The 23,833-nt window shown below is 34.8% G+C and overlaps 1 protein-coding gene across 1 annotated transcript; it reads right to left on the reverse strand.

Moving 5' to 3' along the window:
• Positions 1 to 1,433: 1,433 nt before the first annotated feature.
• On the reverse strand, positions 1,434 to 19,152 carry LOC124405457 (ubiquitin-conjugating enzyme E2 variant 2). Its single transcript, XM_046880349.1, has 4 exons — positions 18,898 to 19,152; positions 13,595 to 13,737; positions 3,028 to 3,153; positions 1,434 to 1,839 (listed from the first exon to the last, which is right to left on the reverse strand). Exons 1-4 carry the CDS (start codon positions 18,920 to 18,922, stop codon positions 1,699 to 1,701), a joined length of 435 nt encoding a protein of 144 aa, XP_046736305.1. The 5' UTR covers positions 18,923 to 19,152; the 3' UTR covers positions 1,434 to 1,698.
• Positions 19,153 to 23,833: the final 4,681 nt, after the last annotated feature.

Below are 23,833 nucleotides of genomic sequence, written 5' to 3' on the forward strand. Positions count from 1 at the left end.
AATGGAGTTTTATCAAAACGGACTTATTGGAGTACTATTCCATTTTCCTGAAAAAGAATGATTTCAGACACAAACTGTATAGAACATAAAATGTAAGTCTTTTTATGGACTACAACTGTTGTAAGAATCATTTTTCTGTAAAATCAACACTGATCGAAATAAGAGTAAAAAACTTTTTTTTTAAATTAGTTTTTGTGATTTATGAACTTGAAAATCAAATTTGTGGATATTTTCACTGTCATATTCGTGATCAGGGCGTCAAAACACGTCAGCAAACGAAATTTCAAATTAATCGGCGGTACGGGCTTTTCAGAACTTTATCTAAAAATATTTTACAGGTAAATAATGATTAATATTCGAAGAACATATAACAAAAATTCTCTTCTTTTTTACTACGTTGCATCAAATGGATCAAGTTGAAAATTTTAGTGAATGAGGAAGAGTAAGAAAGGAGTTTTCTGTGACAAATTCGTGAGTGACACCCAAAAGAAACATATTTAAATACGACAAAAATTTAATTTATAACAAGAAAAGAGATGGTTAGAAACTTACAAAATAATTGCTTTTCAACATGTTTTATCGATAATGTTTACCAAAAAAATTTTTGTTGAAAAATATTCAGTAGAATATACAATAACAATAAAATGAATCCTGAAAAACAGGTTTTTTCAATTATGTCGTAACTCTTTGGGTCTATAAGCTGAAATTTTCAGGAAAATTTTTTGTTTCAATTATAAGTCGATCAGCCAAGTGGATTTTTGAAAATCACTGGGCACAGATTTTATATGCTTGTCCGGCTATACCCTTTGTTTATTTGAATATACAACGTGTAATACTTCTATTATCCAATTGATTAAAGATGGAATTAATTCTAAAAAAAAAGTACAACCTTACACGAGAATGTGAAAGGTGCATTATGGTGCAATTCACATACGAAAAAAGGTCACCTTAAATACTAGAAAGTCTTCTTCCTATACCAATTATATTTATTTTTTATTATTTTAGAGTGTTAATTTCCAGTTTTTGTAATTATCTATAGTTAAATTATCATTTGTTGATGCATTGAATATTAGCTAGTTAAATCAATAACTATAGATCTTGTGAAGTAGACAAATGTGAAATTCAGGTTGCAAATATACACTTTTTATTTGATTGAAATTAAATCTTGTAGCTGTACCTAATTGTTATCAAATAATCATAATTTATCAATGTTCATTTATCAAGTTGTCATATATAACCTATTGTTTATTGGCTGAACATGTAACTGCAATGCTCTCTGGCGTTCCGAAAAAGTAAACTATGTTCTCCTCTTTGTGGAATGAAAATATAAAGAATTGTAACGCTAACAAGAAGACAGAATAAAAGTGTTATAAAGACGATAATACAACCCGGCTACTTACCAACTACAAATATAAAGAAATACCATACAAATATGATTGATAAGGTTTATTCGATAGCTAAAAACAATAACTGCTATCATCATCATTATTAAGATTATTATAATTACTAATATTACTTAGTTTAAATTTAAATTTAAAAAAAAAAAGGATCCAAATCTGATTTCATCTTTACAAGCAAATATGTACCATTTGAATAAACTTCACCACGGGTTACCAAGAGCAGGGCTCTTTTATACCTTAATAAGGCATGCCTAGTACTACCGGTAAAGGGAGAGACAACAGCGTGCACTTGATTAAGCTAAAAAGTACTGCCTTCCGGTGGTTGAGAAAGTTTCATGTTTTCCTTAAGAGTCATTAGACGTCGGAGTTCTTGTAGTACAGTCTTGATTGTGTATTCTCGTTGCCACTTTGCAAGTACTGGTACACTACGATTATCAACCTGTCACAATAATATTAAAATTTCATAACATTTCAAGCAAATAATTTTTGGTAATTATAAAATACATATCGTCTTACTTAAAGAGGTAATATAAATTATGTATCTCGAGTTTCGATAGATCAAGCTTAATCCAAATAAATTCGAATAATACAAGAACAAATAAATGCAATTTGCAATGCAATATTTCACCATTTTGTACTCCCAAATAGCAACCCAGATCACATCCACTCACAGATTTACCATTCACAAGTTTATCATCTAATGGCACTGTTAGCATCGGACTTCAGTTTTCCATCAAACTTGATCTACTGGAACTTCAGATACATTATAAATCACATAACATTCAAAGTTTTGGACTTAAAACCATGCAAACAAACTTCCCATCTTTGACATTTATCGAGCAGAAAAAAAACATAATAATTTCTCATCAATTTAGAGGTGATTGAGGGTGAAATTCGGGCGAGTTTTTATGCCATACGCATTGATACATATGCACGAATCCATTCGACAAATTAAATGAATAATTTTACTTGACTTGCTCCATTTTGTTTCACGTTGCAAAGGACTTGGCAGTTCATGAATACTGAAAATTTATCGAAGTCGTTTCCTAGCCAATGTTGCAGTTGATTCATGCCTATATCTCATAACGGACTGAATTTTTCAACTTCCCTTAATAATATGTACGAGATCTACCAAATGTTACATTTTTCAACTTAATTCTGACAGAAATGTAAATTTGAGATTGGTTTAGCAATAACAATAGCTTGTAAACCGTGACAAACAGTTATTCTTCTAGGTTGGGGAAAAGAGTGATTGAACGTAACTTCTTGGCCTTGTTTTTTACATGAAATTTGCCAAGGAACGTGATCTTACTTTAAAATTTTTAATACTTCAGAATCACAATAAAGTATTCATCTGCGCTACTTTGTAATAAGAAACGACGGTAGTGAAACAAAGTTACCAATGTTTTATCATTCAATATATCAAAGTTGAAGTACATATTTCAAGTGAAAACATAAAATAATCTTAGTTTCAAAATAATTCAAATTAACGTAAAAATGTGAGCTCCAGTGAGCTTCGTTGGCAAGCCTGTAGTCTGATTGTGAGTACATTACTTTGAAGGTCATCCAAGAACCAGAGTACAATCCTTAAATTATAAAATATGTAGATAGTTTGAGAGTGACTTACCGCGCCAGTAGTGCTGTTAATACAGTTCATGTTGATTCGACTTAAGAATCTTACAGTAGGCGCATCGTCCGGATATCTTTGACCACAGTCAATTTTTAAACTATACATTCTATTTTCATAAGGTGTCTGAAAAAAGAGTATCACAATTAATTTTTGGATGTATGACCATTATTTGAAGGGGATTACCACTGTGTGGTGCAGGAAAGCGAAGTATTACTTTCAAAGTGTCTGTGATGGGTCAGGTTTGCGGGTTGGAGTAAAATTTGTCTACTACTGTTGTAGTTTTAGTCCACCTTTCATGATATTTACTATTGGGTGTATTAACCTTTAGAAAACCAGTATTTCTCCCTTGAAATTCGATATTTTTTAGAGGTATGATTCATGTATACAAATAGTGCACACACACATCCGGTGGAGTTTCCAAGTAAACTGCTGGCTCAGAAGAAGCCAGGTTGGCCCTCTAAAGGTTAAATATATAAAATAAATGTACACCATTAGGATGAGAGTGATACCTTTCTGAATTATATATATATAAATTTTGTAAATCTTCAATGACTTTCAACTGTTCGTAAGATTTGTACTTTGACATCTAGATTCTGTTCTGAAAGCTAGGCGGGTTATAAAATACGTTTTGCATATACAGCAAGCCTGATACATCTAGAATATTGTCTAGATTCCGTGCTATGAGCCAATGTAAACATTCTGTATTTACCTTCTCAGTTGATCAATTCCAAAAGTCATTTTTTGGTTTTATTTTAAAGTTTGAGGCTAAATCTATATTACTGCTTAAACTACATTTACAATTACACTTTTTGGTAAATGCAGTTCGGATTCAACTCAGGTTAAAAGTGAGAAATATTTTTTTTCTTCATATTTGACAAAGCCATGATACAAATTTTAGAATACCTGTAAAGGAATGGATGGCCCTATTGAGATTATCAATTTTTAAGGATTGATAATTTCTTCTGCAATTTTTGATAGAATATACCATGAAAAGAATTTCGGTGAAATTCGAAAAATTTAGATACTCAAATTTGGAGAACACAGCATCCAGCTCTCAAGTATAAATCAATGTGGTCTTTTCACTTTCACGTACACCGATGCTCTTATTTTGTACCGTCACTAAAACGACTACTTCATGTACGGAATGCAGGCCAAAAAGACACGTAAACCATATTTATTGCAATAATGCTGGGTTAATTATTTGTATCAAAAGAATTCTTTCATATTTATTAATGTTTTGAATATTTATTCAATTTTCATTTTTTATTTATTTTTGTTGTTGAATATCTTAGGCGACACACAAAGTCGTTATAGAAAAAATAGTCGTGTCATAGGCCGCAGTAGTCAGGTCTAAAACAATACTTCGAGTTGACCACCCATACCTTCTGAGGAATTCATAAGTTCATAATTTGCCTATCAAGAGTGCATTTGTCAAGAATTAGAATTTATTATTACCAAAATATATCATTAGAAAGAAAAAGAAAATTTTCCAGTTAAAAAATTAACCAATGCATGAGTTTCAATTCACTTTCATACGGACAGATTGATGGAGTCATCAAGATTCTACTGTGATTAATTGTGAGTAATATGAAAGTTCAAGCTGTTGTATTACAATTTCATACATAAAGTATATGATATAAATGAATACCACTGGATTATAACTCAAGTATAAGAAGATTTCCACTTAATAAAAAGTTAATTTGTTTAATTCCAATGTATTCAGAAATTTATACAAGCAACAAGTTTTCGAAAAGTACTAAAAATTATGAACTTATCATGCCATTCACATGGGTGGTAAATTTGAAAATTTTATATGACTTGAAAAATTTAAGAACCAGGAATCTAACCTGGCATCTATGTATGCTTTGCCACAGAATTTATCCAATAAACCACGTAGTCCCCTGACCACGTATTGGCGATTATTTCTCATCACCTGGTTCTGAATTTGTTTTCCGTGTTCATTTTAATTTACAATAATAATTTGTCGATAAGCACAATATTGACTATATTAATTGGCAAGTATATACCTACTGATATTTTCGACTTCACTGTTTAATAAAATTTATTTTGAGAATAAGATATATATCATATGTATATCAAACCAAACAGACAGCTGTGTATATCGATACTGGCATAGCTAGTTCACCGTATGTATTCCATACCCATTTGCCAACAAGTTTGAATATTGTTCTTATACGAAGAACCATTAATTGTTATCTATAACTGATTTTAACTGTAGACTTTTATTTGCATATGTTGGGCTCTTGACGTTGAGGATTTTAGTTTTTTTTTCCCCACAAGTAATCAACCATATGTATTTCATTTCGCTATACAGTAATGCCCTGCAGTAGTCAAATCATCCTTCAAGCCTCTTAACCCTCCGTGGATCATATAGGTCTTTTTCGATCTAATATATTGTATTGTATTCGAAAACCTTGCGACTTAAAACCTTTTATTTAAAAATAAAACAAAGGCAACGACTATAACAACTATGAAACCTTAAAGTAGAATCAACGAAGAGTATTCCAGAAATTTTTCAGATTTTTTACCCCCCAAATACGAGATTTAAGCAGCAGGAGGAAAAGGACCCATATGAGTCCGAGTGCCATAGAAAAACATACGAGGGTTAATAGTCCGCATCCCCACTCAAATAGTCTGAGCTCTTACATACGCACAGTTTAGTAGGCCTCGCATGTACGACTGATAGCAACACCCAAACGTCAAGTCATGCTAAACATATACATTTTACACAATCGCTGCAGCAAGTGTTTAGTGAAAATAAAAAAGCACGATTGTAGAAGAATATAAATAATTGAAGGTAAGTTGATCAATTCGTATTCTTTGCTATTATACTAAACCGCGACTCCATCGGAGGTGTTAAGGGAATATAAAAAGCATATTACAGTTTGCAGAAGATTGAACCCGATCTAATTCAATCTCACGGTACCACTTGTTCTGGAACTACGAGTCCTTGAAAAAGGATGAAATTCTCGTGAAAATCAATTATTTTATAAATTATTCCTAAAATACTCGGTTTCCAAAGTGCAAAGTTCGTGCCAGATTCTCCCTCCCATGCACAATGTGCTTTCAAGTACCGTATCTTTTTCACTCAACCCATATGAACACTTGTATTAAGGTAAGTTGTTGAGTAGCGGCAATAACATCATCCGACGGATAATCGTGAGCACTGTATTCCTCAAATGATCAGAAAATAAATTTGGCAATGTCGCGTGTTTTTCTTGTGCTGTAGTCTGTTTGAACCACGGTCTTACATACAGGTCTGGGGACTCGTCGAAATTTGCGTGGTGGGGGAAGTACGCTTACGCTGCAGTTTTTGTTTTTCAGCGCTACCGCTAGTTGGCACTAATGGTAAAGTAATGTTCGCAAACATAACCTCAAACTTCTCAAACAATAAGTGGTGTGCGATGACGAAGTGATGATGGCACACGTTATTCTTAAAAATAAATAACCATGCACGATTTATGCGATTTTCACTATTTTTACGTACATTTGGACCACGTCATTTGCAAAGTTTGAGAAATTTGAGGTTATGTTTGCGAACATTACTTTACCATTAGTGCCAGCTAACGGTAGCGCTGAAAAACAAAAACTAAAGCGTAAGCGTACTTCCCCCACCACTAGAGTCCCCAGACCTGTATGTAAAACCGTGGTTTGAACCTACAGTATTTACCTCGCTTTATCGTTTATTTTTGTGAATCAAAATGTCAGATCAGTTACGATTTAAGGGGAGATTTGCCAAAAAAATAAAAAAAAATAAAAAGGTTTTGCAATACCATGTCTAAACAGCAAAAGACAAATAATTTAAATACCTGGCATAATTTGCATAATAGCGACGTTGCCAAATGTACAACCTAACCAAAATTACAATTGAATTTTTTATTGAGGTTACCTTTTTGATTATTAAGTGAAGGACAAAATTCACAAACATTTGATATATTATTCCTAAAATATCCATTTCACCTTATTCAAAAATTTTTCCCCGTCCTAAACATTTTATTCTCAAACACCCAACTCGAAACTATCAGTTTTTATCCTAGTCGCCATCTGTACAATATAAAGTAGCTCAATTTTGAAATCAAAAAACTCAGTAACTAAAAGTTGAATCAACTTTATACTTTACAGGATTGTTTAAAATTACTCAAAAAATTATATAATTAAAACTCGTGAATTAAATATTTCTGAAATTACTGCCCAACTACCTTAATACTGAATAACTTTGAATATATATTTTTTAACTTTCTGTTCAAAATTGCAGTTCCAGTTTATTAAAAATCTCATACATAAATTCCTTAAGGGGTAACACCACTGTAAAAACCTAAAAAAATGAGCATTTTTTTTTTTCGTTGATGTAAGAAAAGGTAGTCAGATAATAATATTTGAAAAAGTTATTAGGCATCCACTCAAATATAATACAAAAAATGATTATCAACAAATATTGAAAAATGGCGACACTGGAGCAATTCTCAAGAGACATGTTGAATTCTGCGGGACGCAGTGTAACTCGGGCAAATTTGATTCTAGGGACAAAAAAATACTTAATCTACATGTCTGTAGCTAGAGAAATACATAGGGGATTTTAAAAATATTTATTTTTCAACAAAAGAAACGGCACTTATTTGTTAATAAATAATGTTTAAATTAACTTATTGACTATTCCCTATGTATTTCTTTAGTATTAGACATGTAGCTTAAGTATTTTTTTGTCCCTAGAATCAAATTTGCCCCAGTTGAACTGTGTACCGCAGAATTTAACATGTTCGACGAGAATGACTCCAGTGTCGCCATTTTTCTATATTTGTTGAAAATCAGATCAAATTTTTTTGTATCAGACTTAAATTAAATGTATGCCTAACAACTTCCTGAAATATTATTTTATTATTTTTTCTTCCATCCAAAAAAAACTGTGCATTTCTTACATTATTACAGTGGTGTTACGCCTTAATACCAATATAGCTAATAATTATTGACACTTCGAAAAGAATTTATTGAAATAATTTTTCCAACGAATGTTTATCATTTGCAAAATGAGAGGCAAAACATAAGAAAAGAGAAGGCTGACTGTGGATGAGAAAGTAACAATTATTAATTGGTTGAAACTGGTGAATCAGGCCATAGGCTAGCACATGATTATGGTATCGACAGATCGACTGTGACAAAAATGAACCACCATGGAAGTACAATGAAGAAGAAAATCACAAACATCGAAAATAGTGGTTTTGAAAAAGCAATTTACAAATGGTGCATGCAACAGAGAACCTTAGGCAAACCTGTATCACAGGCGATACTAGCTGAAAAAGCTATAATGTACGACTAACAAATTTTGGGCGTAGAATCTAAGTTCAAGGCAAATAATGAATGGCTTGATCGCCTTAAGAAATGTCATGGCATTCGTGGTCTCACGATGGAAGGGGAGCGCCTATCAGCTGATTCTGCTAGCAGTAAGGAGTTTGTTGAGACTTTTTCGACATTTCTATAATAAAACAGGTATCGGTTTGATCACAGCTATACCACAGATAAGATTAGTCTCTTGTGGAAAACCTTACCAACTCAAACATTGGTAGGTCAATTTGAAACATCCGCTCCAGGGCATAGTGATAAAAGATCGTGTTATTATAATGGTATGGGCCAATGTAAGTGGATCCCATAAAATTTCGCTTTTATTAATTGGAAGATCTAAAAAACCTCTTTAATTATAAGGTTAAAAAAAATGCCTGGATGGAGCAAGATCTTTTCCAAGAGTGGTATAGAGATCTATTCCTGCCCAACATAACAGAGAAACATGGATCACCTGTAAGATGCCTACTTCTCCCTGATAATGTTCCCTCTCATCCACCAATCGATGTCTTAAAACAGCATTGACGATGCTTGCCAAATTGTGTATTTGCCAGTTAACGTAACATCACTTATACATCCGATGGACCAGGGAGTAATTGTTAAAATGAAAAAGATCTATAGGAAACAAGTGCTCTGTGCAGTTCTTATAGAAGAGGAACAGGTTCATTCGGCTCCACTTCTAAGGAAGTTCCACCTGACTGACAGATGTTGCACATTCATTAATAATGCTTGGACTTCATTAACAACAACAAATTTACACAAAGCTCGGAATAAAGTTCTTGCTGATACCTAAATTATAAACAACATGTTGGGGCAAATTACTAATGACATGGACGTTGAAGAGCTAAACATGAAAAAATGTAAAAAGAACAAGACCCTTGAAGATGAAGATGTGTCACCCAAAGAAGCTTTACCTGCAGTGAAAAAATGATTGAGATACATGGAAAGTAATTGGGATCGCATGTATAAATCACATTTGTAATCTACGTAGTATTTGCACAGTTATTGAAAACAATATTTAATCGGGTAAAATTAATTTATAAAATTTGAATGCCAATAATCGGATGAAAAAAGTATAATTCAGTTTGACCCAATATATATAACCACATTTTGATTTTCAATTGCAATGTACATGTATGATTATAATTTGACGTTAAAGAACTATTTAGACCTGTGGAAATTTTTTTATTGTACTTTTAGAATAAAGAATGTTTGAATCAAACCTTCAGCAATTTCCCTACATATTTAATTCGATGAAAATACACTTAATGAATTCGAGTACCAAGCATATCTTAGACATTATGTGTTGAAGACTTCTCTTTACTTAGTTATTACAAAAATAACAATACATTGCTGTTCGCTGTGAAGGAAAATTTCATTTCATTTTGCATGTATTTTAAAAGAAAACTATACAGTTCCAGTTTTTGAAGGTGGAGATAATCTTTCAAAATGTATCTTGTAAGCTAAATTATAATTTTACGTCCATAGTGTTAGAAGCATTCAGATCTCAGTCCATCATCGATTTATCTATGTGTTTATTTATTTATGTATTGCTTAACAGGTGAAGCACCCTGGTACATTAATACAAAGAAGAAACAAAAACATTTACATAGCGGTACATGGAAAAGAAAACTGAAGATACTAATAAAAAAAATAGTACACTTGCAATCACTACTTATACAAAAAATAGTTTGCAGAAGCGACGAGAGATAGAAGGCAAAGTAGAATTATGTTCGCCCAATTGGCATTATTGTTACACAGCAGAGAAGGCCTATAAAAAGAAGAGTGAAAATGAAGGTTGTAATTAGGGCAGAAATACAAATTGTTATGTCGCGATAGCCGATTTGGAACAGAGAAACAAAACATACGTAGCAGTTCGCTACGATTAATATTATTCCTCAAAACTTCAACAGCTAAAATTAAATCAAAAAAGAATGATTCAGCTTTTCAAGTTTATTTGACAGCAGTGCTGTCCTAGGCCCTCCAGATAACTGGAGAATAAATCAAACTGGGAAAGATGATCGAATAGTATAGGGTACAGAAGGTAATAACGTTTGTGAACGACATAAGGAATCACTTGGCAATGTTGATCTTCCTAACAAATTTAGAGACAACGTAGTCGAAATGTTTGTTAAATGTCATTTTACTATTGAAGTACACCCCCTCGTCCTTTGCTTCGTACACTTGCTTTAAAGTCTAGTTGCCGAGTCTATAATAGCTTATGTCAGGAGTCGACAAGTGTTTGCCAAAAGTAAGACAAAAACACTTATCAACATTGCAAATTAATTCATTACGGTTAAACCAATAAAAAAATGTGGTTCAAATCATTTTGCATGAGAATCCTGTCAATAGGATTTGTAATGGCACTAAAAATTCTACCGCAATCAGTGAAGTAGAGGAACTTGACAGACTTTAAATCCAGACTAATATCGTTAATATAAATAAGGAAGAACAGAGGACTCAGGTGTGTACCTTGCTCTATTATAAACGTAACCAGAACAGGTGAGGATACAAAGTTCAAAACTTTAACAAACTGAAACCTATCACTAAGAAATTATTCGACCCCGCGCAGCAAAGACCCCGCTATACTGTAGATTGCAAACTTCCTCGCAAGTAATTTGCTGTTAACAACATCAAAAGCGGTGGTGAGATCAGTATAAATAAAGTCAACTGTATTACCATTATGAAACTAGCAGTAATGTAATCAATGTAGACATAAAGATTTGTTGCTGTGGAACACGCAGACAACAACCCATATTGCTCAGGTATAATAAACTTATGGAAAAACGGCATAAATGAGTAACAAACTAAATTATCGAAAAGCTCAGAAAATACATTACATTTACTGATAGCCCAAGAATTGTTAATATTTGGAGCAATGCCTCCGCTTAAACAACGATTTGACATAATACTGCTTCCCACAGACTGAAAAAACCAAAGTGCCAAAGGCAAGTTAAAAACTTGCCAAAATAGAAATATAGGAGGATGCACACCTTTAGGCCAATAATGGGTGACCCACATCTGCACCTGCATAGGAAGTTCCACCTGGGTGGGGTTTAAATTTCTGAAAGGCCAAAACTCGACTGCCTGAATACTCAATATTTTGAAAATACGAATTCTAAAATAACGAAACATCAGTGAAATGAAAATTTTACTTTCGATAAATCACCAAGTCGAATAACTGTTTTACCGAAAGGTTATTTATCCGAGCAGTATTTTATCCAAAAAAGGTTTTTCAGAATAGTTTACATTTCGAGTTAACAAAGCACAGAATGTAGATATAGAAAATTGAGATTTGTGAATTTAAAAATTAAAAACGACCAATACTTTGAGAAAGCAATGAACCGAAAAAAAAGATGTGTCGAAAATAAAAGTTCAGATGTAACATTACAAATGTGCATATTTATATCACGAGCACATAACGACTTAAACAAGGATCGCTTTTCTTTAAATAACTAATAACAGCCTGTGAGACTTCTTCTTCATTAAAATTTTAATAAGTTTGATAGAGAACCACTCAGTGTAAGAGTACGGCCTAATAGTAACTTTGGGAGCTTACTTATCAACCACATTTGAAATGTGTAAAAAAAAATTTTTTGTCTCGAGTTAAAGAATCGAAACTTGAAAAACGTGAACATTCACGATTTCTTTGAGGTTATGTAGCACGTGTATCAATTTGATTACTTGACGTAAGTTACGTTCATATTTGTAAAGTTTTATACCTGCTGTATATTCAACTATTACAAAACTCAGTTTTGTGCATATTTCTAGAGGGGTACTATGGAAGGAGAACATCGGTGGCCTATGTTTATAATATTATATTATATTCGGAGTCTCGTAGGGAGAAAATTGTTGACTGTTGAAGGGAATGGACTAGACTATTGAGGGATTGATTATTGCAGGACATTGCTGTATGTGTATACAAATGCAAGTGATTTTCACAGGTTAAATTATCAGTTAATTATTAGAATTTAGTTAGAAGCAAAATTATACTTGAGCTGTATGATGCTGAAGTTAGCCGTAGGTTTCAGCTACCGGATATTTGAGCCCAGGGATGATTAGGGACCTGGGGCCCCCGGCAAAGTAATTTAGATTCTGCGTTCCTACAAACTTCTAGTGATGTCATTACTTGAATACATATAATAAGTCGTAGAAATCAGCAGAAGATTAGTCATCAGGGTCAAGGAATCATTTCTTATTAGTTGATTTTCTGTTTGTTCATTTTCCAATTTCGATGTTTCCTCATCAAAGTTATACCAGTGTGTCTGGGGTTGAGAAGTGAACATTTCACATTCGTACCGGATTTTTCATACTATTCCGAGAAGTCTGCTGCAGCGTGTAACTTGAAAAATTCAACTTTTTATCATCTTGAGAGGGTTTATCATTTTCTTGCAGGGGTAAAACTCCGGTCCCTTCATGAAACTTGTATGGCTGTGTCAAGGGTTGAAATCAACACATTTTTGAATTTTTTCATAACTTTTACACTTTTCCGAATCATGGCCAAAGATTTGGATCAGTGTAAAAATTATGCAAAAATTCAGAAATGTATTGCTTTCAACCCTTGACACAGTCGTACGAGTTTCATGAGGGGACGCGGAGTTTTGCGTCTGAAAGAAAATGATAAACCCACTCAAGGCGATAAAACGTCAAATTTGTCAAATTCTGTGCTTCGGCCTGTGTCTCGGTAAAGTGTGAAAAATCTGGTACAATGTGAAATGTTCAGTTCTCAACCCCAGACACACTGTTATAACTTTGATGAAGAAACGTGAAAATCGAAAGATGAACAAATGGAAAATCAACTGACCCTAATGACTAATCTTCTGCCGATTTCTATGACTTATCATACGTAACCAAGCAATGACACCATTAGAAGTTCGCAGGAATGCAGAATCAAAATTACTTTGTCGTGGGCCCCAGACCCCTTTTTGTTCCTGGGCTCAAGCATCCGACGAATGGAACCTGCTGCTAATTTCAGTGTCATTTGAGCTGTTGTAACTGCCATCTTGTTTGATGTAAAATAGCATTTGCTGTTTGATCCGAAATTGTGAAACGAAATGGGTATAGTTGGCTCTTATTAACACAACTTATTGGATGGTAACGAATGTATTATTCCACTGACAAAATAATTCTTATTATCAGTGATGGAGTTTATGCTGTAAAAATGTTCTCCAGTTGAGAAGCAAACTATCACTAATCAATGTCCACTCACTCTTGGTGGTCCAATTATCATTCCAGTCCAGTGTGTTAAGGTCATATCATCGTCATTCTCTAAACCCCAACTAATAGTTCCATCGCCAACACCTTTTTGCCCTTGTTCTAGCTCCTCGAGTAAGCGGAAATTTCTAGGGACAACTGAAACATAAGGTCATAGCTCATTGAGGCTGACAAATCCACATTTGTGGTAAATCACTACACAGTAAGATATTTCATCCTCTTCTTGTTATTTATGTGACTAAGGATTAATAAATCTTAGTATTACTATATATTCACAAATGATCATGGAATTATTTGAGAATTTCAAGCAACAACACTTAAGATTGTATGTTGTTTCGTCAAAAAACAGTTGGAAGCTAAAACTATGAAAAAACAAATAGGGTTGAAATTGGTGTCAAGTCAACAGATCAAAACTACGGTCAAATGTAAATCATCAACTTTTAGGAATACAAATATGTAGTAATTGCAGTTGTGAAACAAATACAGTCCGCTCTCTCACTAGTGCCGTTGATGGGTGTGTAGGGAAATATCTTTCTGAAAAATGCAGTATTCCTCCTCTCGACGTGAATCAGTAACGAAAACATTGGAATCACTCTCTTTTAATACTGCCACAAATCACTTAGCATGCAGCACTATTCAAAGAGCCGGAGAACTTGACAATGGGTGGAGGAAGCATTCAAGCTCGAAATAGGGGAAGCGGCACTATTGGCAGAGCACACAGTGCATTCACATTTTTGGAATTCTCAAGTTACAATATAGCTATTCCTTTTGAATATGCTTTGAGATATCAACGGTCCAAACTTCCATCTTGTTAAAAAGGGTTGAAATAGCATGCAACTGAAGTTAATCCAGGTGAATTTGACTGTCAACTACAATAGCTTAATTGTTAATAAGTCCATGAATTTTTCAACAGCAAAGGTATATTGAGCGCTGTGTTGCTTACATTGCAAAATGGCGAAATACCTATGTTGATGGGTGCTATTAACCGATACTTTTAGACGTTTTAGCTACTTATCAACACAGCGGGCCATATACAAAGTTAAATATAGATAAGTCGCTGTGCTGCTGCATAGGCAAGAAAACATGTGGTAAAATTCATTTACCTCAAATGATGCATATATAACTTGATTTGTTCGAAAATAAATTCTTTATGGATCATTCAAGATAAATTACTGGCACTAGCTACCAAGCAACTCGTAGAGTTATCCAATAAAATTCTAAGACTTTAGATGTTATCTTTCTGAAATTATTGATGATATGAGATTTTAGGTTTTATTCAAATTTACAGTTTTCAAACTGTTCTGTGTCAAAGTGAAATTGTCAGAAGTTCCGAACATTCGTTTGAACGTAAATATTAATGGGCTTATACAACAGCAATTGTTTTGCAAAACTTGCTCACTTAGTAAGACAGTTTTCTTCAAAATTAGTACGCATCTAGAAATGTGTAATATATCAATTTTCTAAATCTTTGACAAACTAGGTAGTGTTGAAAAGTTGGATGTATTTTTATTCAAATAAATGCTCAAAACTTCAGGCCTGTAAGGGACCATTGTTTTCATTACACTCACATTGATTAACTTCAATTGCACCATTTAAAACATTTGAGATTTTCATTTGAATCACTTTTTGACTAGATGATACAAAAAATGCGTCCGCAAGGTGATTGGACTGTTTAGTCATTTATAAGACAATAACTTGAAAATTTTTGAAGAAGTTTAAGTGAGACACATATATCTGTGTATATATAGGGCATTTCAAATGAAATCGAGGAGTCATTTGTCTCATAGCATCAGATCCTCGCCTAACTTAATTTTTGCATTGATTCCACTTCAAAAAAAGCCTAATTTTTTTCAAGAATTTTCTCGCTACTACTCCAGGTAGTGCGCCGATCGTTTTTGTGTAAAAAAAGGATATTTAAAAAAACACCATTTTTAAAATTCTGCAATTTTTTTCACAGATTCCGGGACAAAAATAAGTACTATCTATCATAATTAGAAAGTGGGCTACAGCTGCCTTATATTTATTTCACATTTTTTTCTAGTTTTTAGATGGTCGGGGCCACTTCAAGGAGTAGCGAGAAAATTCTTGAAAAAAATTAGGCCTCTTTTGAAGTGGAATCAATTCGAAAAAAATGTTACGGCGAGGATCTGATGACATGCGGCAAATGACTCCTCGATTTCACTTGGAATGCCCCATGTATGAATTTTACTGAATTTGATACCGTCATTTTCAAGTAATTTTTCGTAAAAGACAATTAGTTATGTACAGGTTCTGTTGGATTGTACTACTATTGCATTTTCTAAATGGCCAATTGAACTTTCACTTACAACTCTGTAACAATTACTGCTTTACAATCCAGTTAAAGCAAACAAGTTTTAGAATATTTTAAAAGTTCAACAACTTTTATTATCTAGAAATTTTAATACATTATTCTCCAACAATTGAATTGACAACGTGTTATAAGTGGAAATATTATTGCCGATGCTAAATAACTGGGTATGGATTGTAGCATTTGGAGTTTAGTTGCTAGATAAATTATTGTACAAAATTGTAATATCATCAAAATGTATTTAGCTAAGCACACTGGGAACTAGTACATGCCATTTCCTATACTCACGTGGAGGGACCAGCAGATTTCCCATCAGTTTTGGAATGAAACTTGGTAGGCGTTTAGTGAGCACTAGTACCAAGTAGACTAAAATATTAGGGGTAGATACGCAGCTGTTCCTGAGATACAGCAGTCGGAATGTTTCGCAACCGCTTCTATACCCTAAAGCTTCCCAGAGAGATATCACGCGGACAGCCAAACAGCAAGCGTGTCAGTCTACCATCCATGCGTTCCGCATTCAAGTCTTGCACTCTATTTAATTTTTTTTTCTTTTTTTTTTTGTTGCCATTCACCTCAAACAAACATACAATTGACATTTTTTCCACATATGCTTTCTAATCGAATTTAATGGATTTATTTCAGTTAGATAATAGCTAGGACCTCAGATGTATAATATAATAACCTGCTTTATTAATTGTAAATCCAAGTTCTTGCTGCATATTCACATCGAGTTACAAATAATTCTCATGTTAATTTTGTATAGTAGAGCAACTTTCGACTAAATAATAATGATTTTCTACCTGCAGAGTCTCATAAATTGTTGTTATTCTACCGAAGTTGCACTATTAGACAAAATTAACATGGGAATTACTAGTACATTAACATTGAATATGCAGCAAGTACTTGGATTTGTGACTAATAAAGCAGTATATTATATTACACATCTCTAATCCTGGCAAGCATTCAAGGGGGGTTTCCAATTCAGAATTTTCAAAAAATCTTTTGGCGCATTGTATACTATAAACCTTCAGGAATAAGGTGAAAACTTTCTTTTCCCTTCAATCGACCAAGAATGGGTCCAAAACTAAGTTACTGCGGAAGGCCACAGAGGCGTAACAAAAACGTCGTACTGAAATAAGAAGGTCCAAAGCAGATCGAAATGAATTTTTTTACCAAACAGGAGGCATACTTCATGGAACAGGCATCCCCGATTGAATGTAAGACCCTTTTCATTAATTTTTTCCTGCGAAAAAAAATTGCGATGACCGAGCTGCTCGCAAAAAACTTTAAATGCGATTTTCTCGGAACTGTATTTTTTGAGCTTACGACTCGTGGTCTCAAGCTCGAAAAATACAGTTTTGAGAAAATCGCATTTAAAGTTTTTTGCGAGCAGCTCGGTCATCGCAATTTTTTTTCGCAGGAAAAAATTAATTCCAGCCGATCTAATGATCCGATTCAGCTGAAATTTCACACACATGTTCGCCAAATGTATAGTTTTCGCGTTAATTAGGATTAGAACTTTTTGTTATTATTTAAAAAGGTTATAAGCAGTTTATGGTGTAAAAAATGAGAAAAAAATGAAAATAAAACCTTTTAAACTCTGCCATTTTGTTATTTTTCAATATTTTTTCAAAATCCTAATTCATGCCATAGCCAAACAATTCTCTTGATGAGAATCATTTGAATTTTTTTTTCAGATGATTTGAAGTGCAGGTATCGGGTGTAAAATTTGAAAAGGATCTATTTCAGGTAGCCGTATCTTGTCCTGATGAGAAAAAATTTTTTGTGGCTTGAAAAATGTAATTTATGATATACGTGTATCCCAAATGATTTAAAACGAATTTACTGTGATAAATAAAATTTCGAAAAAACAGCGTTCTGAATGGGAAACCCCCTTTAATTGAAAAAAGTCCATTTGATTCAATAAAAAAGCGGGATACGCAAAAAATATCTATTCTATGTTTGTTCGATGTGAATTAAGATAAAGATGAAAAAAAAATTTTGTACAGTGTGAGACTTGAACACGAGACGCACAGATGGTAGAATGATGCGCTTGCCGCTCAGCTGTCCGCTTTGATATTTTCCCATTTAGCTGCAAGCTTTACAGGCGGTTGCAAAATGTTCCAATCACAATATCTCAGGAATGGCTGTGTATCTACCCCTAATATGTTACAGATGACTTAGTACCATTCACCACTCAACGTCTACAAAGTTTCATTCCAAAACTCGTGGGCATTGTGCCGGTCCCTCCCTTTTAGAACTAGTTCCATAGAAATACAAAAATAGTGATTTAAAATATAACTGGACTGAAGGTCACTGTGCGCTGCTATATCATCTACAACTCAGAAATACATGAAAATTTTTTGGACGTTGTTGGAAAAATACTTGGATATCTGATAATACTCAACAGTTGTCTGAAATTAAAAAGCATATCGAAAATAGTATACGGTGAAGATATTTGGTTATTTCCAAATATGGAACAACTAAAAGATAAAGTTACAACACTGACGCTCGTAGTTTACGATATTAGACTGTAAGAAATGAAAACATGTGTGATGGAGCGGGAGATGTTTGGTGCATTTTGGTAGATACCAACGATCAGGATCCTTGTCGTCGGAGATATACTTCAACTAAGACGATACATGGAGAAGACAGATCTCAACGATTTGACGGGTTGAACTAGCGAAATATGAGAAAGGGTATTGTCAAATACACCAAAATATAAAATTATGTAGATTGTACTTTCAACTATGGTTACATACCAACTTAGTTACGATATGAAATTAGGGGACAGGGAAAAAACGTGATCTGTCAGGTGACTAGTTCTCACTATTGTGGAATTAGTAATTGGGTTCAGGTGGGAAAGTAATTATTGGATAGCTCGTAGAACTCTAGTATGGTCAGGGAGATCATTGAAGATGTATAAATATGAATGATGAATCACGGAAATACGTGTGGTTAATACTGACCAACACCGGCCGTGGGTACCGCCATGATCTCAAAATTTGTACGGTTTAACAAATGTCCGTTTAACGTACGGTGTACAGTAATATTTTAGCAATATAACCACGTAATATCGAATATTGCTTTTTTTAGGATAATCTCACGACAAAACCTTCCATTACCTATACCAGCGGCTGACAAAAATCAAGCTCTCAATTTCAAAGTAAACTCACGTCGCAAAACTTCGTGCAACCTCCGGGAGGTTGTCTAATTACGTTGGTTATGTAGCGAGTGACTGATGGGCGCGCCTGCTATTATTATCTGTGCTGTCGTTTTGTCCATGCATACTGGTGATGCTACGGAACTGTAGATGGTAGTACCTTACACAGCTGTGACGTCACTGTGACGTCAATAATTTGGGTCGCCAATTTCGATTAAACAATGATGTTCAATGAATAAGCATCAAAACCCCGCGTAATTGATTTATAGTTCAATTTTCATAAGTATTGGATAAGAGAAGGAACTCGAAATAAATATTATGATTTACCTAGCTCCATATACTAAGCCCCGCAATAACACCAAATGAGTTGATTCTCTTTTTAATCGTTTATAGGTGTTTGGAAGTGATTTCCCATCGTTTGCAAGTTAATAGTTCAATTGTTATTGATAGAACTAATCTTAGAGCATACACAGTATGGAGGAAGCCTTGTATACCTTTTCGTGTGAGTGGAAAACGCCACAGAGAGGGAAATATTAAGACCTTTCTCTGTCTCGCACGCTCGCGATTGGTTGACTGACGTCAGCGCCCCGACACTCACGCTCGTTGCACAGGGCCCCGGCGCTCTGGGTTTGTTGAACATACCTTGGAATCTTATAAACACTGCCTATAGCAGACTTCAATACTTGATGAATGAAATCATGACAGGGAAATGTTTCTACGTGCAAACTTGAGCAAGATGTTAAAGAAGGTTTTATTGGTTTTCGTCGGTAAGTTTCACGTTACTCATTTTTTAGGTTATGATAGGGTTTGCATCAACAATTTTGTGTCACTCAATCATATATTTCTCAACAGTTTACCGACTTGTTTCAATCGCCTGACCCCCTAGTGCATTTGCATGTGTGGGACATGTTCTTCGTATTACAATATCGCTGCAGTGCTTGGGGCACTCAATTACGATAGGTACGCTCTTGCTGTAGAAAGAGAAAAATAATCGTCTTACTATGTCTCTCTCTTTCGCCGGTTTTCCGTCGCCACGCTTCCTCCATACTGTATATGCTCTAAGGAACTAATTTGAATAGGGAATTCGCATAATTTTAGCCCTTCCCGCCCTATAGTTGCAATTTGTAGTCGGATTCAGTTCTGTTTGGCAAACTTGGAACAAAAAATCTCCCCGACTTCACCCCTCGCGCAAGAATAAAAAAAAAACTAAAACGACTGTAGCCAGACACTAGTTCCGAGAGTTTGTCCAATCTCAGTGCATTCAACCACTGAACTCTACCAAAGAAGATAGCCGCTGTATGTATGTATGTACAATACATACAATACATACATACATGGAAGCACAGGCTTATGGGTCCGCTGAAGCCAGCTCTTAGTGTGACGTCCTAACGGTCTATTCCGGACAAATTAAGAGTTAGATTCGAAATTGAGTCGCGAAAATGAACTGGGACGTAAGTTGTGGGTCGCCAATACCGACTAATCACTAAAGTGAAATAGGTAACATCAACAAATTCGCGTAGTGGGGGGGTCTTGGATGATTTGAAAGGAATTCGAAATAATGGAATATTAAATCAACTTACCCTTGTTGTTTGAGATTGGTGATACAGGACAACAGGTAGCTTCGTGGAGCGGCGAAGGACCAGGTAGTTGAGGTGTTTTAATTGAATTGAATGATTCGGATTTTTAATGCACTTCAATGTTTATTAGTTTACGTTACGGTTAAGAGTACAAATACAAAGTTAAAATAATGCTCTGGGGAAGAGTGACAAGGTAACAGTTCAAACTTATGGAAATTAATGCTTTGAGGCGGAGTGACAAAGTAACAGTTCAAAAGTTTAGAATAGTAATGCTCTCCGAGTTCAATCTGCACCCGTTTATATAGGGCAAAATCTCCTATGCTCCTGTACAATTTTTGGGTGACAGATTTATTACATTGAGTCACCAGTGAATATTTAGGGGGTAGCTGGACTGTGAATGGTTCCGATCAAGGTGACCTAATTAACGTCTTGGTCGTTACCTTATATGGTTTGCTTTGCGTAGCCCGGCTAACTTCTAGCTGGCTACCAAAGCTTTCTTTGTTCGGTTTTATAATATTTAATAATTTGAATTTTGGATGTTTTTCGCTGGTGGCTTCATGTAAGGACTCAGAAATGTCTTTTAATATTAGGTAAACAATAGCTGTGTGGTTTATTATTGTATTAGAATAATTGCGTAAAAGGAACGCACAGGTGTGCAAGGTTGAACAGGTGTCTGGGGGTGTGTTGCGTTCAACTATGTATATAGTAATTTAACGTTTGCGGGGTTGCTTCACCTCCAGGGTTTATTCATAATGTTTAATATTTAATATTGAAGATGAAGCAATATCGGTCGATAGGCTTTTTCATCTACGATTGAATATATCCATCAAAATTCCGCAACGTTGCCAGTGCAGTGCACTGATTCTGAGAATTTGAGTTGCGTCACCTAGCTTTAGGTTGACGATGGTGCGACGTGGTAACCTCCATATAGTAAGCCCCCCATGTGTGTGGATTGGATTAATTCTTTTTGGACTAATTGGACTAATCGACGATTATCTTTTGAATGGTTACTTCTATCGATTAGATACAAGAGAGCTTTTTTGTAGAGCATCAAAAGTTCTACAGAAATGTACTAAAAAGACTCTACTAACCTCGACGGTTACAGCCTTTTTGAGATGCCATACAATCAATTTTTCATTATATCGAGGGGAAAAAAAATAGTCATTTTATTTGACCCACCCTACCGTCGTAATCTCACCGGAGCGTTGATTATCCACTAGTTGGTTATTTAACCTCAATTTTTGAGTCACATTTTTTTCCGAGCTCACACTTATGAATCATTTTGAATACCGTAGAGATACCGTAGAGCATGGCCGTAGAGCGACGTTAAGAAATTGATTCTGTTCGCCGCCATAATGGTAGGTTTCCACGCAGCGATTAGCAATAGATAACCGGATTAGATTTTTGTTTCTACGATTTTGTAGAAATTGTTCAAATTTACTATGTGAGAATGATCCATCAATTACCAACAAACGATTTTAGATCGATTAATATCAAAATTAATCGGAAACAATTCCATCGAGGGGCTAACTATAAAAAATTCCCTATGCGAATTTTTTCCCCTAGCTTCTCGATAAAAATATATTTGAACTATTTCAAAGCAATTTGATCTAAATAAGTTTTTCGCTTATTGATGATCCATTATCGGTTGAATAATTTTCATATTTTCTTTGTAAATGCAAGAAAAACTCCCCGGAAATTTTTTTCTAATAACATACATTATCACTTCATAGAAACTCACCCAGTTAACACTTCAGATCCGTATGGTCTTTCGGCAGGTATGGATGTGTGGTGGCTCGCCGCCATATTGAAAATGTAATTTAATTGCTAGTCCATGAAATAAACACATATGGTAGGTTTCCACGCAGCGATTAGCAATAGACAACCCAGATTAGATTTTTGTCTCTACGATTTTACAGAAACTGTCCAAATTGACTATGCGAGAATGATCCATCAATCACCGACAAACGATTCTAGATCGATTACCATCAAAATTAATCGGACACAGTTCCGTCATGGGGCCAACTAGGGAAATTTTTTATGCTAATTTTGAAAAATTATTTTCTAATCGAGGAATAACCGACAAACGTTCGGATTAGTCCATCATTGACCGACAAACGACCGACAAACGATTGCAAAAAGAATTATTCCAATCCACACACATGGGGGGCTAACTATATGGAGGTCGAGCGGGAAGCCCTACGCCGCCACGACGCGTGTGAGCCATAGACTTATAAGATAGACTGAGCACTCTTATGAGTCGCTTGAAGTAGGGATATAAAGGACAGAGATATGTCCGGAGGGTCCGGAGTATTTCTCTCTCTGTCTGGGGATATTAGTGGCGGGGTGTGACGTCGGAGCGGCACTCCACGAAAATTCCCCAAAACTGCCACTAGAGATTATCACGGATGTTTAGCTAGACTTCACATCAGGTAGTTGTGGGTCGCCAATATCGATTAATCACTGAAGTGAAATGGACAACTTGATCGGATTCGCGTAATTGGATATTAACGGAGAGTTGGAAATTGTTATAAATTATTAGAATAACATTCACCTTATCTTTTATGAGACGGCTTCTTCCGGAACTGTGGTATAGGCGTGATGAAGGAACTTGTTTTAAATGAACACAGAATTTAGATTTGGAATTGGTTTAAAGTAGAATATATTTTGATTAAACACACAGAATAAGAATGAACAAATTTTAATAATATAAAATTGGATAATGAATCGGGCAGAGATTCGTTGTCGGAATGCAAATGCTAGAGGATTTTACCGCGAGGATCTACTGAGTAATTGTAGCTACTGGAGATAAAAACCAAGAGAGCGAATGATCGCTGGGTGCTCGTATTTATTGAGAGCGGTAACGATAGGGGTGTGAAATCCTCTCCTCGAGCATTGCCCCACAACAACGCATTTCTTCCCCTTATTCTAACAAAAAAAAAATAGGCGGGTATGCTATGCTATGGGATTTATTGGTGTTGGGTGCAAGGTTGGACTTTGGACTGTGCCCCCAACTCTTTGCTCCATACCCCCTCTCTAAGATTGAGAACTAGAGTGGTATTCGTTTTTTAGGATTTGAATTAGTGTATGTTATGGGTATGAGTTTCATGTATATGTGTGTTCGTGCAACGCGCTAGTGTATTCGTCGATAGGCGCGTGGTCCCT

The sequence above is a fragment of the Diprion similis genome, chromosome 1 (genome assembly GCF_021155765.1).
Source record: "Diprion similis isolate iyDipSimi1 chromosome 1, iyDipSimi1.1, whole genome shotgun sequence".
NCBI classification, from domain to species: domain Eukaryota; kingdom Metazoa; phylum Arthropoda; class Insecta; order Hymenoptera; family Diprionidae; genus Diprion; species Diprion similis.